Below are 23,315 nucleotides of genomic sequence, written 5' to 3' on the forward strand. Positions count from 1 at the left end.
AAATCTATGTGTTAACCCCTACGAAAATATTGAATTTTTCGGTATATGCTCTATATACTGAAGCCTATGATCTTTAGTGTTGCTTTAGAACTTCTAAACACATTATACATTTATATTAATGTATATTAAACTCTCTTTCATGGTACATGGGCATCGTTTTAATTTTTTTGTCAATTAATTTAGTAAAACTTCATAATAATCCCTAAATTGGTGGACTAACCACTATAAAATCGCTATTTTCTAGAGAAACGGAAACAACAAAAGTTCTAAACCTCTTTGACCTTTATCATAAGTTATTGAAGGATGCAACTATGCATTAAAGAAGTAGTTTCATATTTTTAAATTTTTCTCAAAATCTATGTGTTAACCCCTACGAAAATATTGAATGTTTTTATAAATGCTCAATATACTAAAGCCTATGATCTTTATTGTTCTTTTAAAATTTATAAACACATTATAAATTTGTATTAATATATATTAAATTCTATTTCATGATACATGTGCATCGTTTTACTTTTTTGCCAATTAATTTAGTAAAACTTCATAATACTCCCTAAATTAGTGGACTAACCACTATAAAATCGCTATTTTCTAGTGAAACGGAGACAACAAAAGTTCTAAACCTCTTTGACCTTTATCATATGTTAGTGAAAGATGCAACTATACATAAAAGAAGTATTTTCATATTTTTAAATTTTTCTCAAAATCTATGTGTTAATCCTTACGAAAATATTGAACTTTTCGGTAAATGCTCTATATACTGAAGCCTATGATCTTTAGTGTTGTTTTAGAACTTCTAAACACATTATACATTTATATTAATTTATATTAAACTCTCTTTCATGGTACATGGGCATCGTTTTAAATTTTTTGTCAATTAATTTAGTAAAACTTCATAATACTTCCAAAATTGGTGGACTAACCACTATAAAATCGTCATTCTCTAGAAAAACGGAGACAACAAAGGTTCCAAACCTCTTTGACCTTCATAATATGTCAGTGAAGGATGCAACTATGCATTAAAACATAAATTTTATATTTTTAAAGTTTTCTCATAATCTATGTGGTAACCTACGAAAATATTGAATTTTTCGGTAAATGCTCTATATATTGAAGTCAATGATCTTTAGTGTTGTTTTAAAATTTATCAACACATTCTACATTTGTAATAATCTATATTAAACTCTCTTTCATGATACATGGGCATTGTTTTAATTTTTGTTCAATTAATTTAATAAAACTTCATAATACTCCCCAAATTAGTGGACTAACCACCATAAAATCGATATTTTCTAGAGAAACAGAGACAACAAAAGTTCTAAACCTCTTTGACCTTCATCATATGTTAGTAAAGGATGCAACTATGCATTAAAGAAGTATTTTTATATTTTTGAATTTTTCTCAAAATCTATGTGTTAACCCCTACGAAATATTGAATTTTTCGATAAATGCACTATATACTGAAACCTATGATCTTTAGTGTTGTTTTAAAATTTATAAACACATTATACAATTGTATTAATGTATATTAAACTCTATTTCATGATACATGTGCATCGTTTTAATTTTTTGTCAATTAATTTAGTAAAACTTCATAATACTCCCTAAATTGGTGGACTAAACACTATAAAATCGCTATTTTCAAGAGAAACGGAGACAACAAAGGTTCTAAACCTCTTTGACATTTATCATATGTTAGTGAAGGATGCAACTATGCATTAAAGAAGTATTTTCATATTTTTAAATTTTTCTCAAAATATATGTGTTAACCCTACGAAAATATTGAATTTTCGGTATATGCTCTATATACTGAAGCCTATGATCTTTAGTGTTGTTTTAAAATTTATAAACACATTATAAATTTGTATTAATGTATATTAAACTCTATTTCATGGTACATGGACATCGTTTTAAAATTGTTTGTCAATTAATTTAGTAAAACTTCATAATACTCCATAAATTGGTGGACTAATATAAAATCGCTATTTTCAAGAGAAACGGAGACAACAAAAGTTCTAAACCTCTTTGACCTTTATCATATGTTAGTGAAGGATGCAACTATGCATTAAAGAATTATTTTCATATTTTTAAATTTTTCTCAAAATCTATGTGTTAACCCCTACGAAAATATTGAATTTTTCGGTAAATGCTCTATATACTGAAGCCTATGATCTTTAGTGTTGTTTTAGAACGTATAACCACATTATAAATTTATATTAATGTATATTAAACTCTCTTTCATGGTACATGGGCATCGTTTTAATTTTTTTGTCAATTAATTTAGTAAAACTTCATAATACTCCCTAAATTGGTGGACTAACCACTATAAAATCGCTATTTTCTAGAGAAACGGAAACAACAAAAGTTCTAAACCTCTTTGACCTTTATCATATGTTATTGAAGGATGCAACTATGCATTAAAGAAGTATTTTCATATTTTAAATTTTTTCTCAAAATCTATGTGTTAACCCTACGAAAATATTGAATTTTTCGGTATATGCTCTATATACTGAAGCCTATGATCTTTAGTGTTGTTTTAGAACTTCTAAACACATTATACATTTATATTAATGTATATTAAACTCTCTTTCATGGTACATGGGCATCGTTTTAAATTTTTTGTCAATTAATTTAGTAAAACTTCATAATACTCCTAAATTGGTGGACTAACCACTATAAAATCGCTATTTTCTAGAAAAACGGAAACAACAGAAGTTCTAAACCTCTTTGACCTTCATCATATGTTAGTGAAGGATGCAACTATGCATTAAAACATAATTTTATATTTTTAAATTTTTCTCATAATCTATGTGGTAACCTACGAAAATATTGAATTTTTCGGTAAATGCTCTATATATTGAAGTCTATGATCTTTAGTGTTGTTTTAAAATTTATCAACACATTCTACATTTGTAATAATCTATATTAAACTCTCTTTCATGATACATGGGCATTGTTTTAATTTTTTCAATTAATTTAATAAAACTTCATAATACTCCCCAAATTAGTGGACTAACCACTATAAAATCGATATTTTCTAGAGAAACAGAGACAACAAAAGTTCTAAACCTCTTTGACCTTCATCATATGTTAGTAAAGGATGCAACTATGCATTAAAGAAGTATTTTAATATTTTTGAATTTTTCTCAAAATCTATGTGTTAACCCCTATGAAAATATTGAATTTTTCGATAAATGCTCTATATACTGAAACCTATGATCTTTAGTGTTGTTTTAAAATTTATAAACACATTATAAATTTGTATTAATGTATATTAAACTCTATTTCATGATACATGTGCATCGTTTTAATTTTTTGTCAATTAATTTAGTAAAACTTCATAATACTCCCTAAATTGGTGGACTAACCACTATAAAATCGCTATTTTCTAGAGAAACGGAGACAACAAAAGTTCTAAACCTCTTTGACCTTTATCATATGTTAGTGAAGGATGCAACTATGCATTAAAGAAGTATTTTCATATTTTTAAATTTTTCTCAAAATCTATGTGTTAACCCCTACGAAAATATTGAATTTTTCGGTAAATGCTCTATATACTGAAGCCTATGATCTTTAGTGTTGTTTTAGAACTTCTAAACACATTATACATTTGTATTAATGTATATTAAACTCTCTTTCATGGTACATGGGCATCGTTTTAAATTTTTTGTCAATTAATTTAGTAAAACTTCATAATACTCCCTAAATTGGTGGACTAACCACTATAAAATCGCTATTTTCTATAGAAACGGAAAGAAAAAAAGTTCTAAACCTCATTGACCTTTATCATATGTTATTGAAGGATGCAACTATGCATTAAAAAGTATTTTCATATTTTTAATTTTTCTCAAAATCTATGTGTTAACCCCTACGAAAATATTGAATTTTTCGGTAAATGCTCTATATACTGAAGCCTATGATCTTTAGTGTTGTTTTAGAACTTCTAAACACATTATACATTTATATTAATGTATATTAAACTCTCTTTCATGGTACATGGGCATCGTTTTAATTTTTTGTCAATTAATTTAGTAAAACTTCATAATACTCCCTAAATTGGTGGACTAACCACTATAAAATCGCTATTTTCTAGAGAAACGGAGACAACAAAAGTTCTAAACCTCTTTGACCTTCATCATATGTTAGTGAAGGATGCAACTATGCATTAAAGAAGTATTTTCATATTTTAAAATTTTTCTCAAAATCTATGTGTTAACCCCTACGAAAATATTGAATTTTTCGGTATATGCTCTATATACTGAAGCCTATGATCTTTAGTGTTGTTTTAGAAATTATAAGCACATTATACATTTGTATTAATGTATATTAAACTCTCTTTCATGGTACATGGGCATCGTTTTAATTTTTTGTCAATTAATTTAGTAAAACTTCATAATACTCCCTAAATTGGTGGACTAACCACTATAAATCGCTATTTTCTAGAGAAACGGAGACAACAATAGTTCTAAACCTCTTTGACCTTTATCATATGTTATTGAAGGATGCAACTATGCATTAAAGATGTATTTTCATATTTTAAATTTTTCTCAAAATCTATGTGTTAACCCCTACGAAAATATTGAATTTTTCGGTAAATGCTCTATATACTGAAGCCTATGATCTTTAGTGTTGTTTTAAAACTTCTAAACACATTATACATTTATTTAATGTATATTAAACTCTCTTTCATGGTACATGGGCATCGTTTTAAATTTTTGTCAATTAATTTAGTAAAACTTCATAATACTCCCTAAATTGGTGGACTAACCACTATAAAATCGTTATTTTCTAGAGAAACGGAGACAACAAAAGTTCTAAACCTCTTTGACCTTCATCATATGTTAGTGAAGGATGCAACTATGCATTAAAGAAGTATTTTCATATTTTAAATTTTTCTCAAAATCTATGTGTTAACCCCTACGAAAATATTGAATTTTTCGGTAAATGCTCTATATACTGAAACCTATGATCTTTAGTGTTGTTTTAAAATTTATAAACACATTCTAAATTTGTATTAATGTATATTAAACTCTATTTCATGATACATGTGCATTGTTTTAATTTTTTGTCAATTAATTTAGTAAAACTTCATAATACTCCCTAAATTGGTGGACTAACCACTATAAAATCGCTATTTTCTAGAGAAACGGAGACAACAAAAGTTCTAAACCTCTTTGACCTTTATCATATGTTAGTGAAGGATGCAACTATGCATTAAAGAAGTATTTTCATATTTTTAAATTTTTCTCAAAATCTATGTGTTTTACCCCTACGAAAATATTGAATTTTTCGGTAAATGCTCTATATACTGAAGCCTATGATCTTTAGTGTTGTTTTAGAACTTCTAAACACATTATACATTTATATTAATGTATATTAAACTCTCTTTCATGGTACATGGGCATCGTTTTAAATTTTTTGTCAATTAATTTAGTAAAACTTCATAATACTCCCAAATTGGTGGACTAACCACTATAAAATCGTCATTCTCTAGAAAAACGGAGACAACAAAGGTTCCAAACCTCTTTGACCTTCATCATATGTTAGTGAAGGATGCAACTATGCATTAAAACATAAATTTATATTTTTAAATTTTTCTCAAAATCTATGTGGTAACCTACGAAAATATTGAATTTTTCGGTAATTCTCTATATACTGAAGCCTATGATCTTTAGAGTTGTTTTAAAATTTATCAACAAATTCTACATTGTATTAATCTATATTAAACTCTATTTCATGATGCATGGGCATCGTTTTAATTTTGTTTCAATTAATTTAATAAAACTTCATAATACTCCCCAAATTGGTGGACTAACCACTATAAAATCGCTATTTTCTAGAGAAACGGAGACAACAAAAGTTCTAAACCTCTTTGACCTTCATCATATGTTAGTAAAGGATGCAACTATGCATTAAAGAAGTATTTTCATATTTTTGAATTTTTCTCAAAATCTATGTGTTAACCCCTACGAAAATATTGAATTTTTCGGTAAATGCTCTATATACTGAAACCTATGATCTTTAGTGTTGATTTAAAATTTATAAACACATTAAAAATTTGTATTAATGTATATTAAACTCTATTTCATGATACATGTGCATCGTTTTAATTTTTTGTCAATTAATTTAGTAAAACTTCATAATACTCCCTAAATTGGTGGACTAACCACTATAAAATCGCTATTTCTAGAGAAACGGAGACAACAAAAGTTCTAAACCTCTTTGACCTTTATCATATGTTAGTGAAGGATGCAACTATGCATTAAAGAAGTATTTTCATATTTTTAAAATTTTCTCAAAATCTATGTGTTAACCCCTACGAAAATATTGAATTTTTCGGTATATGCTCTATATACTGAAGCCTATGATCTTTAGTGTTGTTTTAGAACTTCTAAACACATTATACATTTATATTAATGTATATTAAACTCTCTTTCATGGTACATGGGCATCGTTTTAAATTTTTTGTCAATTAATTTAGTAAAACTTCATAATACTCCCTAAATTGGTGGACTAACCACTATAAAATCGCTATTTTCTAGAGAAACGGAAACAACAAAAGTTAAAAACCTCTTTGACCTTTATCATATGTTAGTGAAGGATGCAACTATGCATTAAAGAAGTATTTTCATATTTTTAAATTTTTCTCAAAATCTATGTGTTAACCCCTACGAAAATATTGAATTTTTCGGTAAATGCTCTATATACTGAAGGCTATGATCTTTAGTGTTGTTTTAAAATTTCTAAACACATTCTACATTTATTAATGTATATTAAACTCTCTTTCATGGTACATGGGCATCGTTTTAAATTTTTGTCAATTAATTTAGTAAAACTTCATAATACTCCCTAAATTGGTGGACTAACCACTATAAAATCGCTATTTTCCAGAAAAACGGAACACAACAAAGTTCTAAACCTCTTTGACCTTCATCATATGTTAGTGAAGGATGCAACTATGCATTAAAAAGTATTTTCATATTTTTAAATTTTCTCAAAATCTATGTGTTAACCCCTACGAAAATATTGAATTTTTCGGTAAATGCTCTATATACTGAAGCCTATGATCTTTAGTGTTGTTTTAGAACTTTTAAACACATTATACATTTGTATTAATGTATATTAAACTCTCTTTCATGGTACATGGGCATCGTTTTAATTTTTTGTCAATTAATTTAGTAAAACTTCATAATACTCCCTAAATTGGTGGACTAACCACTATAAAATCGCTATTTTCTAGAGAAACGGAGACAACAAAAGTTCTAAACCTCTTTGACCTTCATTATATGTTAGTAAAGGATTCAACTATGCATTAAAGAAGTAATTTCATATTTTTAAATTTTTCTCAAAATCTATGTGTCCTACGAAAATATTGAATTTTTCGGTAAATGCTCTATATACTGAAGCCTATGATCTTTAGTGTTGTTTTAGAACTTATAAACACATTATACATTTATATTAATGTATATTAAACTCTCTTTCATGGTACATGGGCATCGTTATAAATTTTTTATCAATTAATTTAGTAAAACTTCATAATACTCCCTAAATTGGTGGACTAACCACTATAAAATCGCTATTTTTTAGAGAAACGGAAACAACAAAAGTTCTTAAACTCTTTGACCTTTATCATATGTTATTGAAGGATGCAATTATGCATTAAAGAAGTATTTTCATATTTTAAAATTTTTCTCAAAATATATGTGTTAACCCCTACGAAAATATTGAATTTTTCGGTATATGCTCTATATACTAAGCCTATGATCTTTAGTGTTGTTTTAGAACTTCTAAACACATTATACATTTATATTAATGTATATTAAACTCTCTTTCATGGTACATGAACATCGTTTTAAATTTTTTGTCAATTAATTTAGTAAAACTTCATAATACTCCCTAAATTGGTGGACTAACCACTATAAAATCGCTATTTTCTAGAGAAACGGAAACAACAATAGTTCTAAACCTCTTTGACTTTTATCATATGTTATTGAAGGATGCAACTATGCATTAAAAAGTATTTTCATATTTTTAAATTTTTCTCAAAATCTATGTGTTAACCCCTACGAAAATATTGAATTTTTCGGTAAATGCTCTATATACTGAAGCCTATGATCTTTAGTGTTGTTTTAGAACTTCTAAACACATTATACATTTATATTAATGTATATTAAACTCTCTTTCATGGTACATGGGCATCGTTTTAAATTTTTTGTCAATTAATTTAGTAAAACTTCATAGTACTCCCTAAATTGGTGGACTAACAACCACTATAAAATCGCTATTTTCTAGAGAAACGGAAACAACAAAAGTTCTAAACTTCTTTGACCTTCATCATATGTTAGTAAAGGATTCAACTATGCATTAAAGAAGTATTTTCATATTTTTAAATTTTTCTCAAAATCTATGTGTTAACCCCTACGAAAATATTGAATTTTTCGATAAATGCTCTATATACTGAAACCTATGATCTTTAGTGTTGTTTTAAAATTTATAAACACATTATAAATTTTTATTAATGTATATTAAACTCTATTTCATGATACATGTGCATTGTTTTAATTTTTTGTCAACTAATTTAGTAAAACTTCATAATACTCCCTAAATTGGTGGACTAACCACTATAAAATCGCTATTTTCAAGAGAAACGGAGACAACAAAAGTTCTAAACCTCTTTGACCTTTATCATATGTTAGTGAAGGATGCAAATATGCATTAAAGAAGTATTTTCATATTTTTAAAATTTTCTCAAAATCTATGTGTTAACCCCTATGAAAATATTGAATTTTTCGGTATATGCTCTATATACTGAAGCCTATGATCTTTAGTGTTGTTTTAGAACTTCTAAACACATTATACATTTATATTAATGTATATTAAACTCTCTTTCATGGTACATGGGCATCGTTTTAAATTTTTGGTCAATTAATTTAGTGAAACTTCATAATACTCCCTAAATTGGTGGACTAACCACTATAAAATCGTCATTCTCTCGAAAAACGGAGACAACAAAGGTTCTAAACCTCTTTGACATTCATCATATGTTACTGAAGGATGCAACTATGCATTAAAACATAACTTTTATATTTTTAAATTTTTCTCATAATCTATGTGGTAACCTATGAAAATATTGAATTTTTGGTAAATGCTTTATATACTGAAGCATATGATTTTTAGTTTTGTTTTAAAATTCCTAAACGTATTCGAAATTTGTATTAATGTATATTAAACTCTCTTTCATGGTACATGGCCATCATTTTAATATTTTGTCAATTAATTTAGTAAAACTTCATAATACTCCCTAAATTGGTGGACTAACCACTATAAAATCGCTATTTTCTATAGAAACGGAGACAACAAAAGTTTCAAACCTCTTTGATATTCATCATATGATAATTAAGGATGCAACTATGCATTAAAACAGTATTTTCATATTTTTGAAATTTTCTCTAAATCTATGTGTTCCCTTACGAAATTATTGAGTTTTTCAGGAAAATGTTATATATACTTAAGCCTATGATCTTTAGTGTTGTTTTAAAATTTATAAACACATTCTACATTTGAATTAATGTATATTAAACTCTTTTTCATGGTACATTGACATCGTTTTAATTTATTGTCAATTAATTTAGTAAAACTTCATAATACTCCCTAAATTGGTGGATTAACCACCATAAAATCATTATTTTCTAGAGAAACGGAGACAACAAATGTTCCAAACCTCTTTGACATTCATCATATGTTAGTAAAAGATGCAACTATGCATTAAAACAGTATTTTTGATTTTTTCTCAAAATCTAAATGTTAACCCCTACGAAAATATTATTTTTTCTGTAAATGCTCTATATACTGAAGCCTATGATCTTTTGTGTTGTTTTAAAATTTCTAAACACATTATATATTTGTATTAATGTATATTAAACTCCCTTTCATGGTACATAGGTATCGTTTTAATTTTTTGTCAATTAATTTAGTAAAACTTCATAATACTCCCTAAATTGGTGGACTAACCAATATAAAATCACAATTCTGAAGATAATTAGAGACGAAAAAGGTTCTAAACCACTTTGATCATCATCATATGTTAGTGAAGGATGCAACTATGCATTTAAACAGTTTTTTCATATCTTTGAATTTTTCTCATAATCTATGTGTTAAGTCCTACGAAAATATTCAGATTTTCGGTAAATGTTCTATATACTGAAGCCTATGATCTTTAGTGTTGTTTTAAAATTTCTAAACACATTCTACATTTGTATTAATGTATATTAAACTCTCTTTCATGATACATGGGCATCGTGTTAATTTTTTATCAATTAATTTAGTGAAACTCCATAATACTCCCTAAATTGGTTGCCTAACCACTATAAAATCACTATTTTCTAGAGAAACAGAGACAACAAAAGTTATAAACCTCTTTGACCTTCATCATATGTTAGTGAAGGATGCAACTATGCATTAAAACAGTATTTTCATATTTTTGAATTTTTCTTAAAATCTATGTGTTACCTACAAAAATATTGAATTTTTCGGTAAATGCTCTATATACTGAAGCCTATGATCTTTAGTTTTGTGTTAAATTTCTAAACACATTCTACATTTGTATTAATGTATATTAAAATTTCTTTCATGTTACATGAGCATCATTTTAATTTTTTGTCAATTAATTTAGTAAAACTTCATAATACTCCCTAAATTGGTGGACTAACCACTATAAAACCGCTATTTTCTAGAGAAACGGAGACAACAAAAGTTCTAAACCTCTTTGACATTTATCATATGTTATTGAATGATGCAACTATGCATTAAAGAAGTATTTTCATATTTTTGAATTTTTCTCAAAATCTATGTGTTAACCCTTACGAAAATATTGATTTTTTCGGTAAATGCTCTATATACTAAAACCTATGATCTTTAGTGTTGTTTTAAAATTTCTAAACACATTTTACATTTATATTAATGTATATTAAACTCTTTTTCATGGTACATGAGCACCTTTTAATTTTTTTGTCAATTAATTTAGTAAAACTTCATAATACTTCCAAAATTGGTGGAATAACCAATATAAAATCGTTATTCTCTAGAAAAACAGAGACAACAAAGGTTCCAAACCTCTTTGACTTTCATCATATGTTAGTGAAGGATGCAACTATGCATTAAAGAAGTATTTTCATATTTTTGAATATTTCTCAAAATCTATGTGTAAACCACTACGAAAATATTGAATTTTTTGGTAAATGCTCTATATACTCAAGCCTATGATCTTTAGTGTTGTTTTGAAATTTATAAACACATTCTACATTTTTATTAATATATGTTAAATTCTCTTTCACGATACATGGGCATTGTTTTAATTTTTTGTCAATTAATTTAGTAAAACTTCATAATACTCCCTATATTGGTTGCCTAACCACTATAAAATCGTTATTTTCTAGAAAAACCGAGACAACAAAAGTTTCAAATCTCTTTGAACCTTCATCATATGTTAATGAAGGATGAAACTATGCATTAAAATAGAATTTTCATATTTTTAAATTTTTTTCAAATTCTATGTGTTAACTCCCTACGAAATATTGAATTTTTCGGTAAATGCTCTATATAATGAAGCCAGTGATCTTTAGTGTTATTTTAAAATTTCTAAACACATTCTACATTTATATTAATTTATATTAAACTCTCTTTCATGGTACATATGCATTTTAATTTTTTGTCAATTAATTTAGTAAAACTTCATAATACTTCCAAAATTGGTGTACTAACCACTATAAAATCGCTATTCTCTAGAAAAACAAAGACAACAAAGGTTCCAAACCTCTTTGACTTTCATCATATGTTAGTGAAGGGTGCAACTATGCATTAAAACAGAATTTTTAAATTTTTCTCAAAATCTATGTGTTAACAACTCCTACAAAAATATTGAATTTTTCGGTAAATGCTCTATATACTGAAGCCTATGATCTTTAGTGTTGTTTTAAAATTAATAAACACATTCTAAATTTGTATTAATGTATATTAAACTCTATTTTATGATACATGGGCATTGTTTTATTTTTTTGTCAATTAATTTAGTAAAACTTCATAATACTCCATAAATTGGTTGTCTAACCACTATAAAATCGCTATTTTCTAGAGAAACAGAGAGAACAAAAGTTTCAAATCTCTTTGACCTTCATCATATGTTAGTGAATGATGAAACCATGCATTAAAACATAATTTTCATATTTTTTAATTTTTCAAAATCTATGTGTTAATCCCTACGAAAATATTAAATTTTTCGGTGAATTCTCTATATAATGAAGCATATGATCTTTAGTATTGTTTTAAAATTTCTAAACATATTATACATTTGTATTAATGTATATTAAACTCTCTTTCATGGTACATGAGCATCGTTTTAATTTCCTAAATCCTTTTAAACTTTATAATCATTTTTATAAATTCAATGAAAATTTGAAAATTAAAATATTAAGGTCTCAATATTTTTTCAATACAGATTTCAAAATTAAAATATTTATGTATTTTATATGGTATATAGTTTAATTTAAATAATATTAAATATATATATATATATATATATATTTAAATAATCTGAATATTTATTAAATGATACTTCATATTCATATGATTTTATGATCATTTGTATCTTTTTATAACAAAAAAAATAAAAGTATTTGTTCACAAAAATTTTATTGTAAGAATTTTAAATTTTTTAGTAATTTATAGCCGTTTTCAAAAATTCAAAATATAATATATAAGAAAAAAATGTAGATTTTAATTATATAGATAATGTGATTTTTTAATTTATTTTATTATAAATTAAACAAAAATAGTGGAGGATGCAAAACTATTATCAAATCTTTATTATTCAAAATCATTAATTGTCGTATATATGTTAATCATATTAGATAATTTCGTAGCTTTTATTTAAGGAAAGAATGAATAATATTCTTTTATGCACTTCTAACCAATTTGATAGTTAATTTAGTAAAAAAATATAAATATATATTTAGATGGACCAATATGTTTTTTCTAAAAAATTTGAGAATTATTATATTGATGACACGTGGCTACACTCAAAGGTTGTAATGCTCTTCGATTAATATATAATAGATACTAATATATAAGGGATATTTGAAATATTACATGAGACTGGACAGAAAGATTAACTCAAGCAAACACCAGCCGAGAGTCATCAAAAATCAAACTTCCATTGTAGACAAAATTGTGAGCTTTTTGATTCTTAGACAAAAAAAAATGAGATGGTTATCTTCGGTATGCTCAAGCAAACCAGAGATATCGATTCCATTCCTTTTCTTGATTGCTCCTGTGATATCACTCACTGCTACAATCTTCCTACCCTTCTCATTAATCAACAGAGACAGAATGAGTTTGATGATACTGCGTGAAATGTAATAGAGTTTTAAAAGTGTAATAGAGTGGATCCTGGATGAAGAATCACTGTCCAGTTATGCTTAGGCCTGGGCGTTCGGGTACCCGTTGGCATTCGGGTCGGATTTTTCGAGGTTTTCGGATTTTCGGTTTTACGCTTCTAGGTCCCATACTAAAATTTTATTAGTATGGGTTGGGTTCGGATAATAACACTTCGGGTTCGGTTCAAAATTGTATTGCATCATAAAACGCATAAACTAATCATATATCGTACGGATTCGGGTTATATCGGTTCGGTTCGGATATAACCAAAGTAAAAAACAAAATTTTTGAAGTAAAACGTACAGAAAAACATCTAAATTAAATAAAAATTAATCTATCACATATAAAATTGATAAAATAACAATAAAATGTTAAATCAAGCATGAAAACAAACATCATTTGTAAAAAAAATGTATTGCCTTATAGAGAGTAGACTTTTTATTTCAATGAGCAAATTATAAAATACTTATTTATAACTAATTGTGTACTTAAAGCATTTATTAGAATTTTAATATTTATTATTATATATAATATTACCACAAATATTGAATTTAATAATTGGAATACTTATATATATTTCAAAATAATTATATTGACTATTAATTTCAGATTTTTCGGGTTACCCGTTCGGGTTCGGTTAATAACACTTCGGGTTCGGATATTTTTTGTACCACCATGCAAGACCCGTTCGGGTATTTTTACGTTTCGGGTCGGATAACGGATCGGATAACGGGTCGGGTTTTTCGGTTCGGGTTCGGTTCGTTCCGGATTTTATGCCCATGCCTAGCTATGCTCTTTCCATGTTCTTTTTTGGATCTTTTAAATTGGGTTTTAAAAGTGTAATAGAGTGGGCTTGGCTTGTTCCCTTTCCCCCCCCCCCCCCCCCCCCCCCCCCCCCCCCCCCCCCCCCTCCCCCCTCTCTTGCCACCTTAATATTATATACAGTAAAAAATTCAGTTAAAAGATAGATGAAATATCCATTTGAACTGGCTATCCCCAGTGTTTGATGAAACTGCGTGAAGATTGTCACCGACTTTATATACCGGCTGTAGCCGGTTACCTCCAACTGCTTTAAAAGAAACCCTAATATTCAAATTTGGAACTTGCGCTCCTCTTTCTCCACCTCCACTTGGATCTTATCGCCTTGATTCACAGATCTTCTCCACCTCTATCTTTTAGAATTCCTGGAGATGGGATCAGCTCACAGTCAGGACGATCTAGAGATCTGTGAATCAGACGAGGAAGAAGAGTTGGTGGACGATACCTTTGGTGATCGTCCTCTAAAATCTCCTTCATCACTATACGAAGTTGAATCAAAGCTCAGAGCCTTGAAGCTGAAATACCCATCAACAGCGGAGCAAGCACCTCCGAACTCGGTTGATCTTTTGCGCTACATCAATGGAAACACTCCCAAAGCCAAATGGATCACAGCTGAAAATTCCACCTCTTACTGCTTCGTCAAGACATACGACGAAGATGGAGGAGGAGATTCGGAGAAGGAATGGTGGGTTCTCAAGGTCGGGAGTAAGATCCGAGAGAAGGTCTCGGACGAAATGCGAATGAAGGCATGTAAAGATCAAAGAGTTGAATTCGTTGCTGAAGGTGGATACTGGGCGTTGAGCTTCACCGCCGCCAGCGGTGAAGACCTCACCGCAGCCTTTGTAAGCAGCTTTAACAGTTGCTTGTTTGAGAACAATCATGGTGTTGAGTTGAACGAAGCCGGTTTAGCTAGCATCTTTGAGAAAGATTTCATTGGGTGGGCCAATCCTGAAGCTGCTGATGATGATTCCATGTGGGAAGAAGCTGATGATATTTTTCTTAAGAGCCCACAATCCGCAACTCCAAAGGACCTTACTAAGGCTTTTGAGGAAGCTGCTACGAGTGAGGAGGGCATACATAGCTTAGCTCTAGGTGCTTTGGATCATAGCTTTCTCGTGGGTGATTCTGGTATTCAAGTTTTCAAGAACATGAGGCAAGGGGTTCAGGGGACAGGTGTTTGTGTTAACTTTGAGGCTGCTTACGGCTCAGCACGGAAGAAGAAGGCTCTTCTCATGAGAGCTGAGACCAACTTGTTGCTCATGAGTCAACAAAACCGAGGAATCCTTCAGCTTGATATTGAAACTGGCAAGGTTATTTCCGAATGGAAGTTTGAGAAAGATGGAGTGGACATCTCTATGAGTGACATTACTAATGATGGTAAAGGTGCTCAGCTGGACCCATCTGGATCTACCTTTCTTGGTTTGGATAAGAATAGGCTTTGCAGGTGGGATATGCGTGACCCATATGGGGTGGTTCAGGGTCTTGCTACTGCGAATAATGCCCCACCAGTCTTGACTTGGGCTCAGGGGCATCAGTTTTCTAGAGGGACTGACTTCAGTTGCTTTGCAACTACTGGTGATGGCTCACTTGTTGCTGGCTCTTTTGATGGGCAGATTAGACTCTACACAAAAGGGGGCACTTTGAAGAAGGCTATGACGGCTTTCCCTGGACTTGGTGCGCCTGTGACTCATGTGGACGCTACTTACGATGGGAAATGGATAGTTGGTACAACTGATACGTATCTGATTGTTATCTCTACCCTTTTCACTGATAAGGCTGGTAAGACAAAGACTGGCTTTGAGGGTTCCATGGGAAATAAGATGGCTGCACCAAGGTTGCTGAAGCTAACACCTCTCCACGCCCATTTAGCTGGATCCAACAACAAGTTCCGCAATGCCCAGTTTTCATGGGTAAGCAAAACTCTAGTTGTAGTTTCCCAACATTTGCCTTTAGAATAGAACTTGTCTTGTCTTTTTTCAGTTTGTCCCACAGTTTTCAAATTACATACAGGTTATAGTGTTGCTCTGTTGCCTGGTGTTTCTGTTTTTTTAGTCCATCTTAAGTTTATCCTTTGGTGGTAAATTTCGATATTTATATAGGTCATGGAGGATGGAAAAGAAGAGCGTCATGTTGTGGCAACTGTTGGCAAATTCAGTGTGATATGGAACTTTCAGCAAGTGAAGGATGGATCTCACGAATGCTACCATGAGCAGGAAGGGCTGAAGAAATGCTATTGCTACAAGATAGTCCTGAGAAATGAATCTATTGTGGACAGCCGTTTCATGAACGACAACTCTGCAGTCTCTGGTTCATCTGAAGCGCCTCTGGTCATTGCAACTCCCATGAAAGTCAGCTCTTTCAGCTTATCCAGCAAGAGAGGAAGGAAGCAAGCAAGTGCTTGACCATTAGTTTATAAAAATTATTATAATTGTTTGGTATAAAAAAGTGTTTGTTGCTAATTATTAATCATGTACTACAAAAAATATAATATATTAAAACAATGGACAATATAAATGAGAGAACTAAAAAAAATCAGTTTTTTTTTGTTCAAGTCAAATACATATAATGTTTTTTTTGAAAAAAAATAATACATATGATGCTTTTGACACCAAATGCCAAATAGCTAAAATATATAGATGGACTATATCTTAAAGAAATATATATATATACACACATAATAAGAGCCTATTAGAAAAGAAAATAAATATATCACATAGAACTGTTTGCCACCAGGAGATTGGTTAATGGAAGATTATCTTAAGGAAAATATATGCAAAAAAACATATATAAACAACTAGAATGAATTTTAAAATATGGCTTACATATTCTTAAGAATTAAATCAAATTATAAAATATTGTCAAAGACTAAATTACATTATTTTATATGGTTAAGTTGTCAAGTCTAAATCAAGACTTTGTGGCGGTGTGTTGAGTCAATATTTAGCTGTTGTTATGTGTTATCTATTTGTTAATTATTCAAGTTAAATCAAGACTTTGTGAAAGAGTATCTAGTTTCTGAATCTTTTCATCCATTCTTTTCAATCTAGTATTTGTTAAGTATTCAAGTTTATTAAGTATCCAAGTTAAATCAAGGTTCATTCTTTTCATTCATTACCGAACATAACTCAATTTTCCTAATAGATTGAAGCTAAGCCATATGTGCTTGCATGCACCAAATTAAAGACTGTCCTCTATAACGACTACATGTCAAGTAGTTGTGTTCTTGCTATTTTGTGATTCCAATAGAGAAATTTGATTCTTTTGTTTTCTTCGGTATAGTGTTATTATCAATAAGTCATTAGTGTTGTTTGTCGTTCTGTCTCTCAAGTAGTACTAGTTAAGTATTATTGGATATGTTATTTAATCTTTGCTTTAAGTTAAAGAATAATGTTCTATCAGTTTCAGACCTTTATTTATATAATCTTGCATTGGATCAATCAAGTTTGACATTCATTAACACCTTTATTTATATGCTCTTGCATTGGATTAATACGTGTAATCATCTTCTTTTGGAAGAATCGAAGAACCAAACAAAAAAAATCTTGAGTTTTTTTCAATAGAAAAAAAATAGGACAGTAAACAAAACAACAGATCATTTACAGAAAATAATCTTGTTTACGTCAATTTTCAGTTGAAGATGCACGTATTCAATAATCTTCGAAGAATCAACGATTTTGAGATATTTTTGAAATTGCATTGTCACTTGGAAATATGAACAATTTTTGAAGAGAAAGAAGAAGTTTGATAAATATATTCATTGACTCATATTAACTATTTAATATTAATTTAATATTAATTATAATATTTTATTTGTTAATTATAAATTGGTGAAAAGTTATACAAATGATTAAAAAAAACCTTATGGACTGGGCCATGGAGCGGGTGCACTGCTTGCACTTGGTCTTCGGCCAGCCTTGTACATAACAAGAACTTATTTTAGTCAAGTCAAAACTCAAAATGACATAGAAAAAATGGGTGCACACATGTTTCAACTCCAATAAGAAATGATCTAAGACTACTACTAAACATTTGAAATATTACATGAGACTGGACAGAAAGATTAAATCAAGCAAACACCAGCCAAGAGTCATCAAAAATCAAACTTCCATTGTAGACAAAAATAGGGAGCTTTTTTATTTTTTAGACAATAAAATGAGATGGTTCCTACCTGAACGTGTAGCACTAAGTTCAGGATATGCTTGTAATAAAAACGTTTTTCTTGATTCCACTGGTTGCGAAAGTTTTTTTTTTTTTTTTAGTTTCTAAATTCTTCTCATACTCTATTTGCTTTAACCAATGGAGTTTTTTAAAAAATGCATCTAATTAGCTTCCATTGATAGAATTTTTTTAAAGATTACAGAGCAAATCAACAATAGGTAAGGATTGTATGAGTTCTTATTACTGAACTTCCAAGGGGATCTCATGATCCCCAGCCTCTGATAACGGTAGCTTGAGCCACACGGTTAACACCTAGGGAGAAAGCTCCCATACGGAGATCACATGAGTGAGTCTTACACATCTCTTTCAAATCTTTGAAGCCGCGAGTCATGTAACTCTTTAGCTCCTTGTTCACCTTTTCCTCATCCCACATGAATCCTTGTATGTTCTGCACATACACACACAGACAGTACGAGAATCAGTGTTTTGATCGATTGAGTTACATGTTCTGCCTTATTGGTTTGAGTGTCGTACCTGAACCCATTCGAAGTAACTTACAATGACTCCTCCTGAGTTTGCGTATATGTCTGGAAGAATCACAACACCTTTCTTCCTCAATATCTGCAGAGAAGGATAACACATATAGTCTCTGTCACAGAGTTAGAACAAAGAATCACATTCTCGAACCTCGTCAGCTTCAGGATCAGTTGGGTGATTAGCACCTTCAATGACGAACTTTGCTTTAATCTCATTAGCATTTTCCCTACACAACCAAACTCAGAGTTTCAAAATGAAGTTCTATAGAAAAAGGTTAACTTGTCTAGCAAGAAACTATCGAAAACCTGTGGATGACGCCACCTAGGGCTGCGGGGATCAAGATATCACAATCTTCAACAAGAACTGAATCAGGATCGATAGCATCAGCACCATCAAACCCTTTGGCTCCTATGTTTTCTTCGGTATGCTCGATCAAACCAGAGATATCGATTCCATTCTTGTTCTTGATTGCTCCTGTGACGTCGCTCACCGCCACAATCTTCCCTCCCTTTTCATTTATCAACTTCGCCGCCCAAGAACCCACATTCCCAAAACCCTAAAAAAACAGAGACAGTATGAGTGTCTTCACACGCAAGCAACTAGAAACTTATCAATAAGTGCCTTCCCACGCAAGCAACTGAAAACTTATCACCTTTTTAATACCTGGATGACGAATCTCTGTCCAGCTATGCTCTTTCCATGTTCGTTGAGTAGAGCTTCTGTTGCGAACAACACTCCTCTTCCTGTGGCAGCATCTCTCCCAAGAGATCCACCAAGATCCTGCTCAAAACATCATCCTCAACTCAGTAACCATATAAACCAAAACCGATCTATATCTCGTTAGAACATGCACTTACAATTGGTTTGCCGGTCACAATAGCAGGAGAGTGTCCGTGAAATTTCGAGTATTCATCAAGAATCCACGCCATTGTCTTTACAAAAATGCATAATTATATTCAGACAACATCAACATATAAGTACAAGAAATAAGATTTTAAATGATGATGTTTACAAAACCTGAGAACCGGTTCCCATATCCGGAGCAGGAACGTCGGTATGAATCCCAATGAGGTCATGGATCTTCTGAGTGAAAACTCGAGTCAAACGTTCGAGCTCTGAGATGCTTAGCTCGCTAGTGTCACAACCAATCCCTCCTTTGGCTCCACCGTAAGGTATCTTAGCCACAGCTGTTTTCCATGTCATGAGTTGAGCCAATGCGTTTACTTCATCCGGTTCCACCTGTCAATAACCGATATCTGGTTTAGTTCATAGTACAATATCAAATCTGCTTGGTTTATATGAAAATAAAATTTAAAGTAGACCTCTGGATGATATCTAATGCCACCTTTCATGGGACCTCTTGCATTGTCGTGTTGGACTCTGAATCCAACGAATGATGCAAGAGTTCCGTCGTCTTTAGGTATGGTACATTCCACCTGCAACGATTGGTTATAATTTTAACCGGATCTTTAACCGGAACGGTAAGAAAACAGAGAATATACCTTGATTTCTCTGAAAGGAATGAGAAGACTTTGCTCGAGCTTTGAGTCCAAACCAAGAAGCCTAGAAGCTAGCTTGAAGTTTCTGTTGGTTGCTGCTAAAGCGTTCATGGTGTTCTTATTTTTTGGTTTATTCGACTTTGATAAGAAAGCTACTGAAAAATGTGATTCTTGGTATTGCAAGTGTGTATATATATAGAGAGAGATACCTACACACTTCGTGTTTGTGTTAGTGTATATATGCTTCATAAATTGGAAGAAGAAAATGATATTGTTTATGGTGGCACATAAATGGAATTTGTATAAGGAAAATGAATAATCCAAATGATATGATAACCCCATAATTGATCCTGATTTTGAATTGTCACAGCAGTATGTCTTTTTTTAAGTAAACAATTATCACAAACACACATACATATATATATACATAAATATTGTAGAATTCAGTAAAAGTATTTCTATATCCCTACACTTGAACATAGTTCATAGTAATGAATCTTGCATGTCATGAGATCTTTACGTGTCTTTTTTTGTAAATGGGATCTTTACGTGTTATTAACTTATATTAGCCCCCCCTACATTTATATAACGTATACACTTCTGTGAGCAGTGACAAAATAAACGTATACACTTAGTGAGCTAGTAGCAAAACGAAAAAACGTATACATTTCTTACACATATTATAATATTCAGTTTTGATTGTAAATATTCTTCCCATATGGACAAATATATACATTCTTTCTAAGTAATCGAATCAGAATCTTTAGAGAATTAGATGAGGACACGAGAGGATACAACAAATCAAGAAACATTAAGAATTACAAGATTCCAATATCAAAGAATCTTTTGGAAAAGAGATTTGCTTCCACTATGTAATTGAATTTTACGTAGATTTCCACCAAGATTTATTTCCCTTTCACTTTCCAAAAGAAGAGATATTAAATATGGTAAGAACATTGACCGTAACAATTTAGGAAACTTGACTGCGGCCTTGAATGGGCTTTAGCCTATTATTTTTTCCCCAAACAATGTGCCCAATAAACTAATCTCTAAGTGAAAAAGTAACAAGTCTCGAGGGACTGAGTCTTTGTTATTGCCATGTGTCCCACTGTTGTCTCCAACTGTCTGCCACTCCCGTTAATGTCGGTTCTCGTCTTCCCACTCACAATGACCCCCAAAAAATAGAGGAGAAGGAACAAAGCAAAAGGTAAACAAAGGAACAAACAACATTATTATATCTTTGTGAAATTTCAAGAAGACTGGTCATGTTTAATTGTTTTTGAACGTGTCTTTGCAGCTTAATAGCAGTTTCTAGTGGTTAAGCAGGAAGGGTTTTGAGAATGTCGACAAACATATTTTGGCAAGAATCACCCATTGGGAAAACTGAAAGGCAGAAGCTGCTAAACCAGAAGGGTTGTGTGGTGTGGATCACAGGCCTCAGTGGCTCAGGTCAATCTCCTTAACAACAATCTTATCTTTGATTTGTAAATGTCTAAAGTTCTTCTTATGTTACATAAGTCTCTGTCTGAATATGAAATTTTAAGCGTGAAACTTACGCAGGAAAAAGCACGTTGGCTTGCTCTCTAAGCAGAGAGTTGTACACCCGGGGAAAGCTATCTTACATTCTTGATGGGGATAACCTTCGTCACGGTTTGAACAAAGATCTCGGTTTCAAGGCAGAGGATAGAGTGGAGAATATACGCAGAGTCGGTAAGTGCATACAGTTGCATATTATCATTTGAATTAGGTTTATGAAAGTCTGAATTTAAAAAAGGGTTTCTCATAGTATTAGTAAACCAAACCAGTTTGTGTATTAACCTAACCGCAGGAGAAGTAGCCAAGCTCTTTGCTGATGCTGGTTTGATCTGCATTGCCAGCCTCATATCTCCTTATAGGAAAGACCGTGACGCTTGTAGGGAATTGATGCAGGGCTCATCTTTTATCGAGGCAAGTCATTCACATTCAGACTTTTCAGCTTTTATAAAACACCTTGTTTGATGTTTTGTGGCATAAACTCTTTAGGTGTACATGAACATGTCTCTACAATTGTGTGAAGCAAGAGACCCTAAAGGCTTATACAAGCTTGCACGTGCGGGAAAGATCAAAGGTGAGATAACACAAGCTTTCCACTGCATATAAACAGAGAATAGCACGTTGCGTCCATGTCATTTGTGGCTTTAACAAAAGACTTTTGTGCAGGTTTCACAGGAATAGATGATCCATACGAATCTCCCTTGAATTGTGAGGTATATGATCCATGTGAATATATATGATTATTCTTCAAGTAACCTGTGTGTGAAAATGTTTCTCTGTGTCTTTTTTCTTTTTTGTTGTTGTGATGTTTTGATAATAGATAGAGCTGAAAGAGAAGGAAGGAGAGTGTCCTTCCCCTGTAACTATGGCAGAGGAAGTCATCGCTTATTTAGAAGCCAAAGGCTTCCTTCAAAACCAGTAACCACCACCAGAATCCAACCAAGTCACATTTGATTTTCCTTTTCTTTTTTTAACAAGTGTTGGCTGCTTTCTTTATGTGTTTTTCTTCACTCTCCTGAAACAATGCAAAGCAAAGTAGTTTGAACTATAAAAGACATGTTACAGCTTTCTTCCTTTGCAACGTTTATTTTTTTATATAATAAAAAGCAAACAAGTCATTCAACAGTATCAATCCTTTTTAGAGTTCCTGAAAATAATACTTTCATCACCATTAAACCGTTAGGCAGGAGGCCAGTTAACCGCAGCAATGAGATCTCTAGATTCAACACCAAATACAATTTTTATCAAAACCTGAGACTATAATTAGCTTTGAAATGCCCAAATGCAGCCTTGAAGATAAGCTTCCATGTCAGAATGAACTGAATATAAAGAATGTCT

At 31.0% G+C, this 23,315-nt stretch overlaps 3 protein-coding genes across 3 annotated transcripts; 2 read left to right on the forward strand and 1 right to left on the reverse strand.

Annotated features, from left to right (window-relative positions):
• The first annotated feature begins 14,549 nt into the window (after positions 1 to 14,549).
• Positions 14,550 to 16,798, forward strand: LOC106435426 (protein CYPRO4-like). Its single transcript, XM_048759485.1, has 2 exons — positions 14,550 to 16,160; positions 16,350 to 16,798. Exons 1-2 carry the CDS (start codon positions 14,622 to 14,624, stop codon positions 16,650 to 16,652), a joined length of 1,842 nt encoding a protein of 613 aa, XP_048615442.1. The 5' UTR covers positions 14,550 to 14,621; the 3' UTR covers positions 16,653 to 16,798.
• Positions 16,799 to 18,080: 1,282 nt separating this feature from the next.
• Positions 18,081 to 20,813, reverse strand: LOC106418008 (probable glutamate dehydrogenase 3). The gene is made up of 9 exons (XM_048759488.1): positions 20,448 to 20,813; positions 20,268 to 20,381; positions 19,963 to 20,184; positions 19,803 to 19,877; positions 19,609 to 19,725; positions 19,251 to 19,501; positions 19,096 to 19,171; positions 18,943 to 19,029; positions 18,081 to 18,856 (listed from the first exon to the last, which is right to left on the reverse strand). The coding sequence occupies exons 1-9, from the start codon at positions 20,784 to 20,786 to the stop codon at positions 18,671 to 18,673; spliced, it is 1,467 nt and encodes a 488-aa protein (XP_048615445.1). The 5' UTR covers positions 20,787 to 20,813; the 3' UTR covers positions 18,081 to 18,670.
• A 724-nt stretch (positions 20,814 to 21,537) lies between these two features.
• On the forward strand, positions 21,538 to 23,105 carry LOC125587986 (adenylyl-sulfate kinase 3-like). Its single transcript, XM_048759492.1, has 7 exons — positions 21,538 to 21,651; positions 21,742 to 21,893; positions 22,005 to 22,154; positions 22,273 to 22,391; positions 22,467 to 22,551; positions 22,644 to 22,690; positions 22,798 to 23,105. Exons 2-7 carry the CDS (start codon positions 21,785 to 21,787, stop codon positions 22,897 to 22,899), a joined length of 612 nt encoding a protein of 203 aa, XP_048615449.1. The 5' UTR covers positions 21,538 to 21,651; positions 21,742 to 21,784; the 3' UTR covers positions 22,900 to 23,105.
• The last annotated feature ends 210 nt before the right edge of the window (positions 23,106 to 23,315 follow it).

Source organism: Brassica napus, chromosome C5, assembly GCF_020379485.1.
Source record: "Brassica napus cultivar Da-Ae chromosome C5, Da-Ae, whole genome shotgun sequence".
NCBI classification, from domain to species: domain Eukaryota; kingdom Viridiplantae; phylum Streptophyta; class Magnoliopsida; order Brassicales; family Brassicaceae; genus Brassica; species Brassica napus.

What these genes read in the sequence shown, in the direction of transcription:
- LOC106435426 (XM_048759485.1), top strand. Translation starts at nt 14,622, where the DNA reads ATGGGATCAGCTCACAGTCAGGACGATCTAGAGATCTGTGAATCAGAC. An exon ending in GCAATGCCCAGTTTTCATGG is followed by an intron (nt 16,161 to 16,349) that starts GTAAGCAAAACT and finishes ATATTTATATAG; the next exon opens with GTCATGGAGGATGGAAAAGA.
- LOC106418008 (XM_048759488.1), bottom strand. Translation starts at nt 20,786, where the DNA reads ATGGGGTTATCATATCATTTGGATTATTCATTTTCCTTATACAAATTC. An exon ending in GACAGAGATTCGTCATCCAG is followed by an intron (nt 19,502 to 19,608) that starts GTATTAAAAAGG and finishes CTGTTTTTTTAG; the next exon opens with GGTTTTGGGAATGTGGGTTC. An exon ending in CTGATCCTGAAGCTGACGAG is followed by an intron (nt 19,030 to 19,095) that starts GTTCGAGAATGT and finishes CCTTCTCTGCAG; the next exon opens with ATATTGAGGAAGAAAGGTGT.
- LOC125587986 (XM_048759492.1), top strand. Translation starts at nt 21,785, where the DNA reads ATGTCGACAAACATATTTTGGCAAGAATCACCCATTGGGAAAACTGAA. An exon ending in CACAGGCCTCAGTGGCTCAG is followed by an intron (nt 21,894 to 22,004) that starts GTCAATCTCCTT and finishes AAACTTACGCAG; the next exon opens with GAAAAAGCACGTTGGCTTGC. An exon ending in AATCTCCCTTGAATTGTGAG is followed by an intron (nt 22,691 to 22,797) that starts GTATATGATCCA and finishes TTTTGATAATAG; the next exon opens with ATAGAGCTGAAAGAGAAGGA.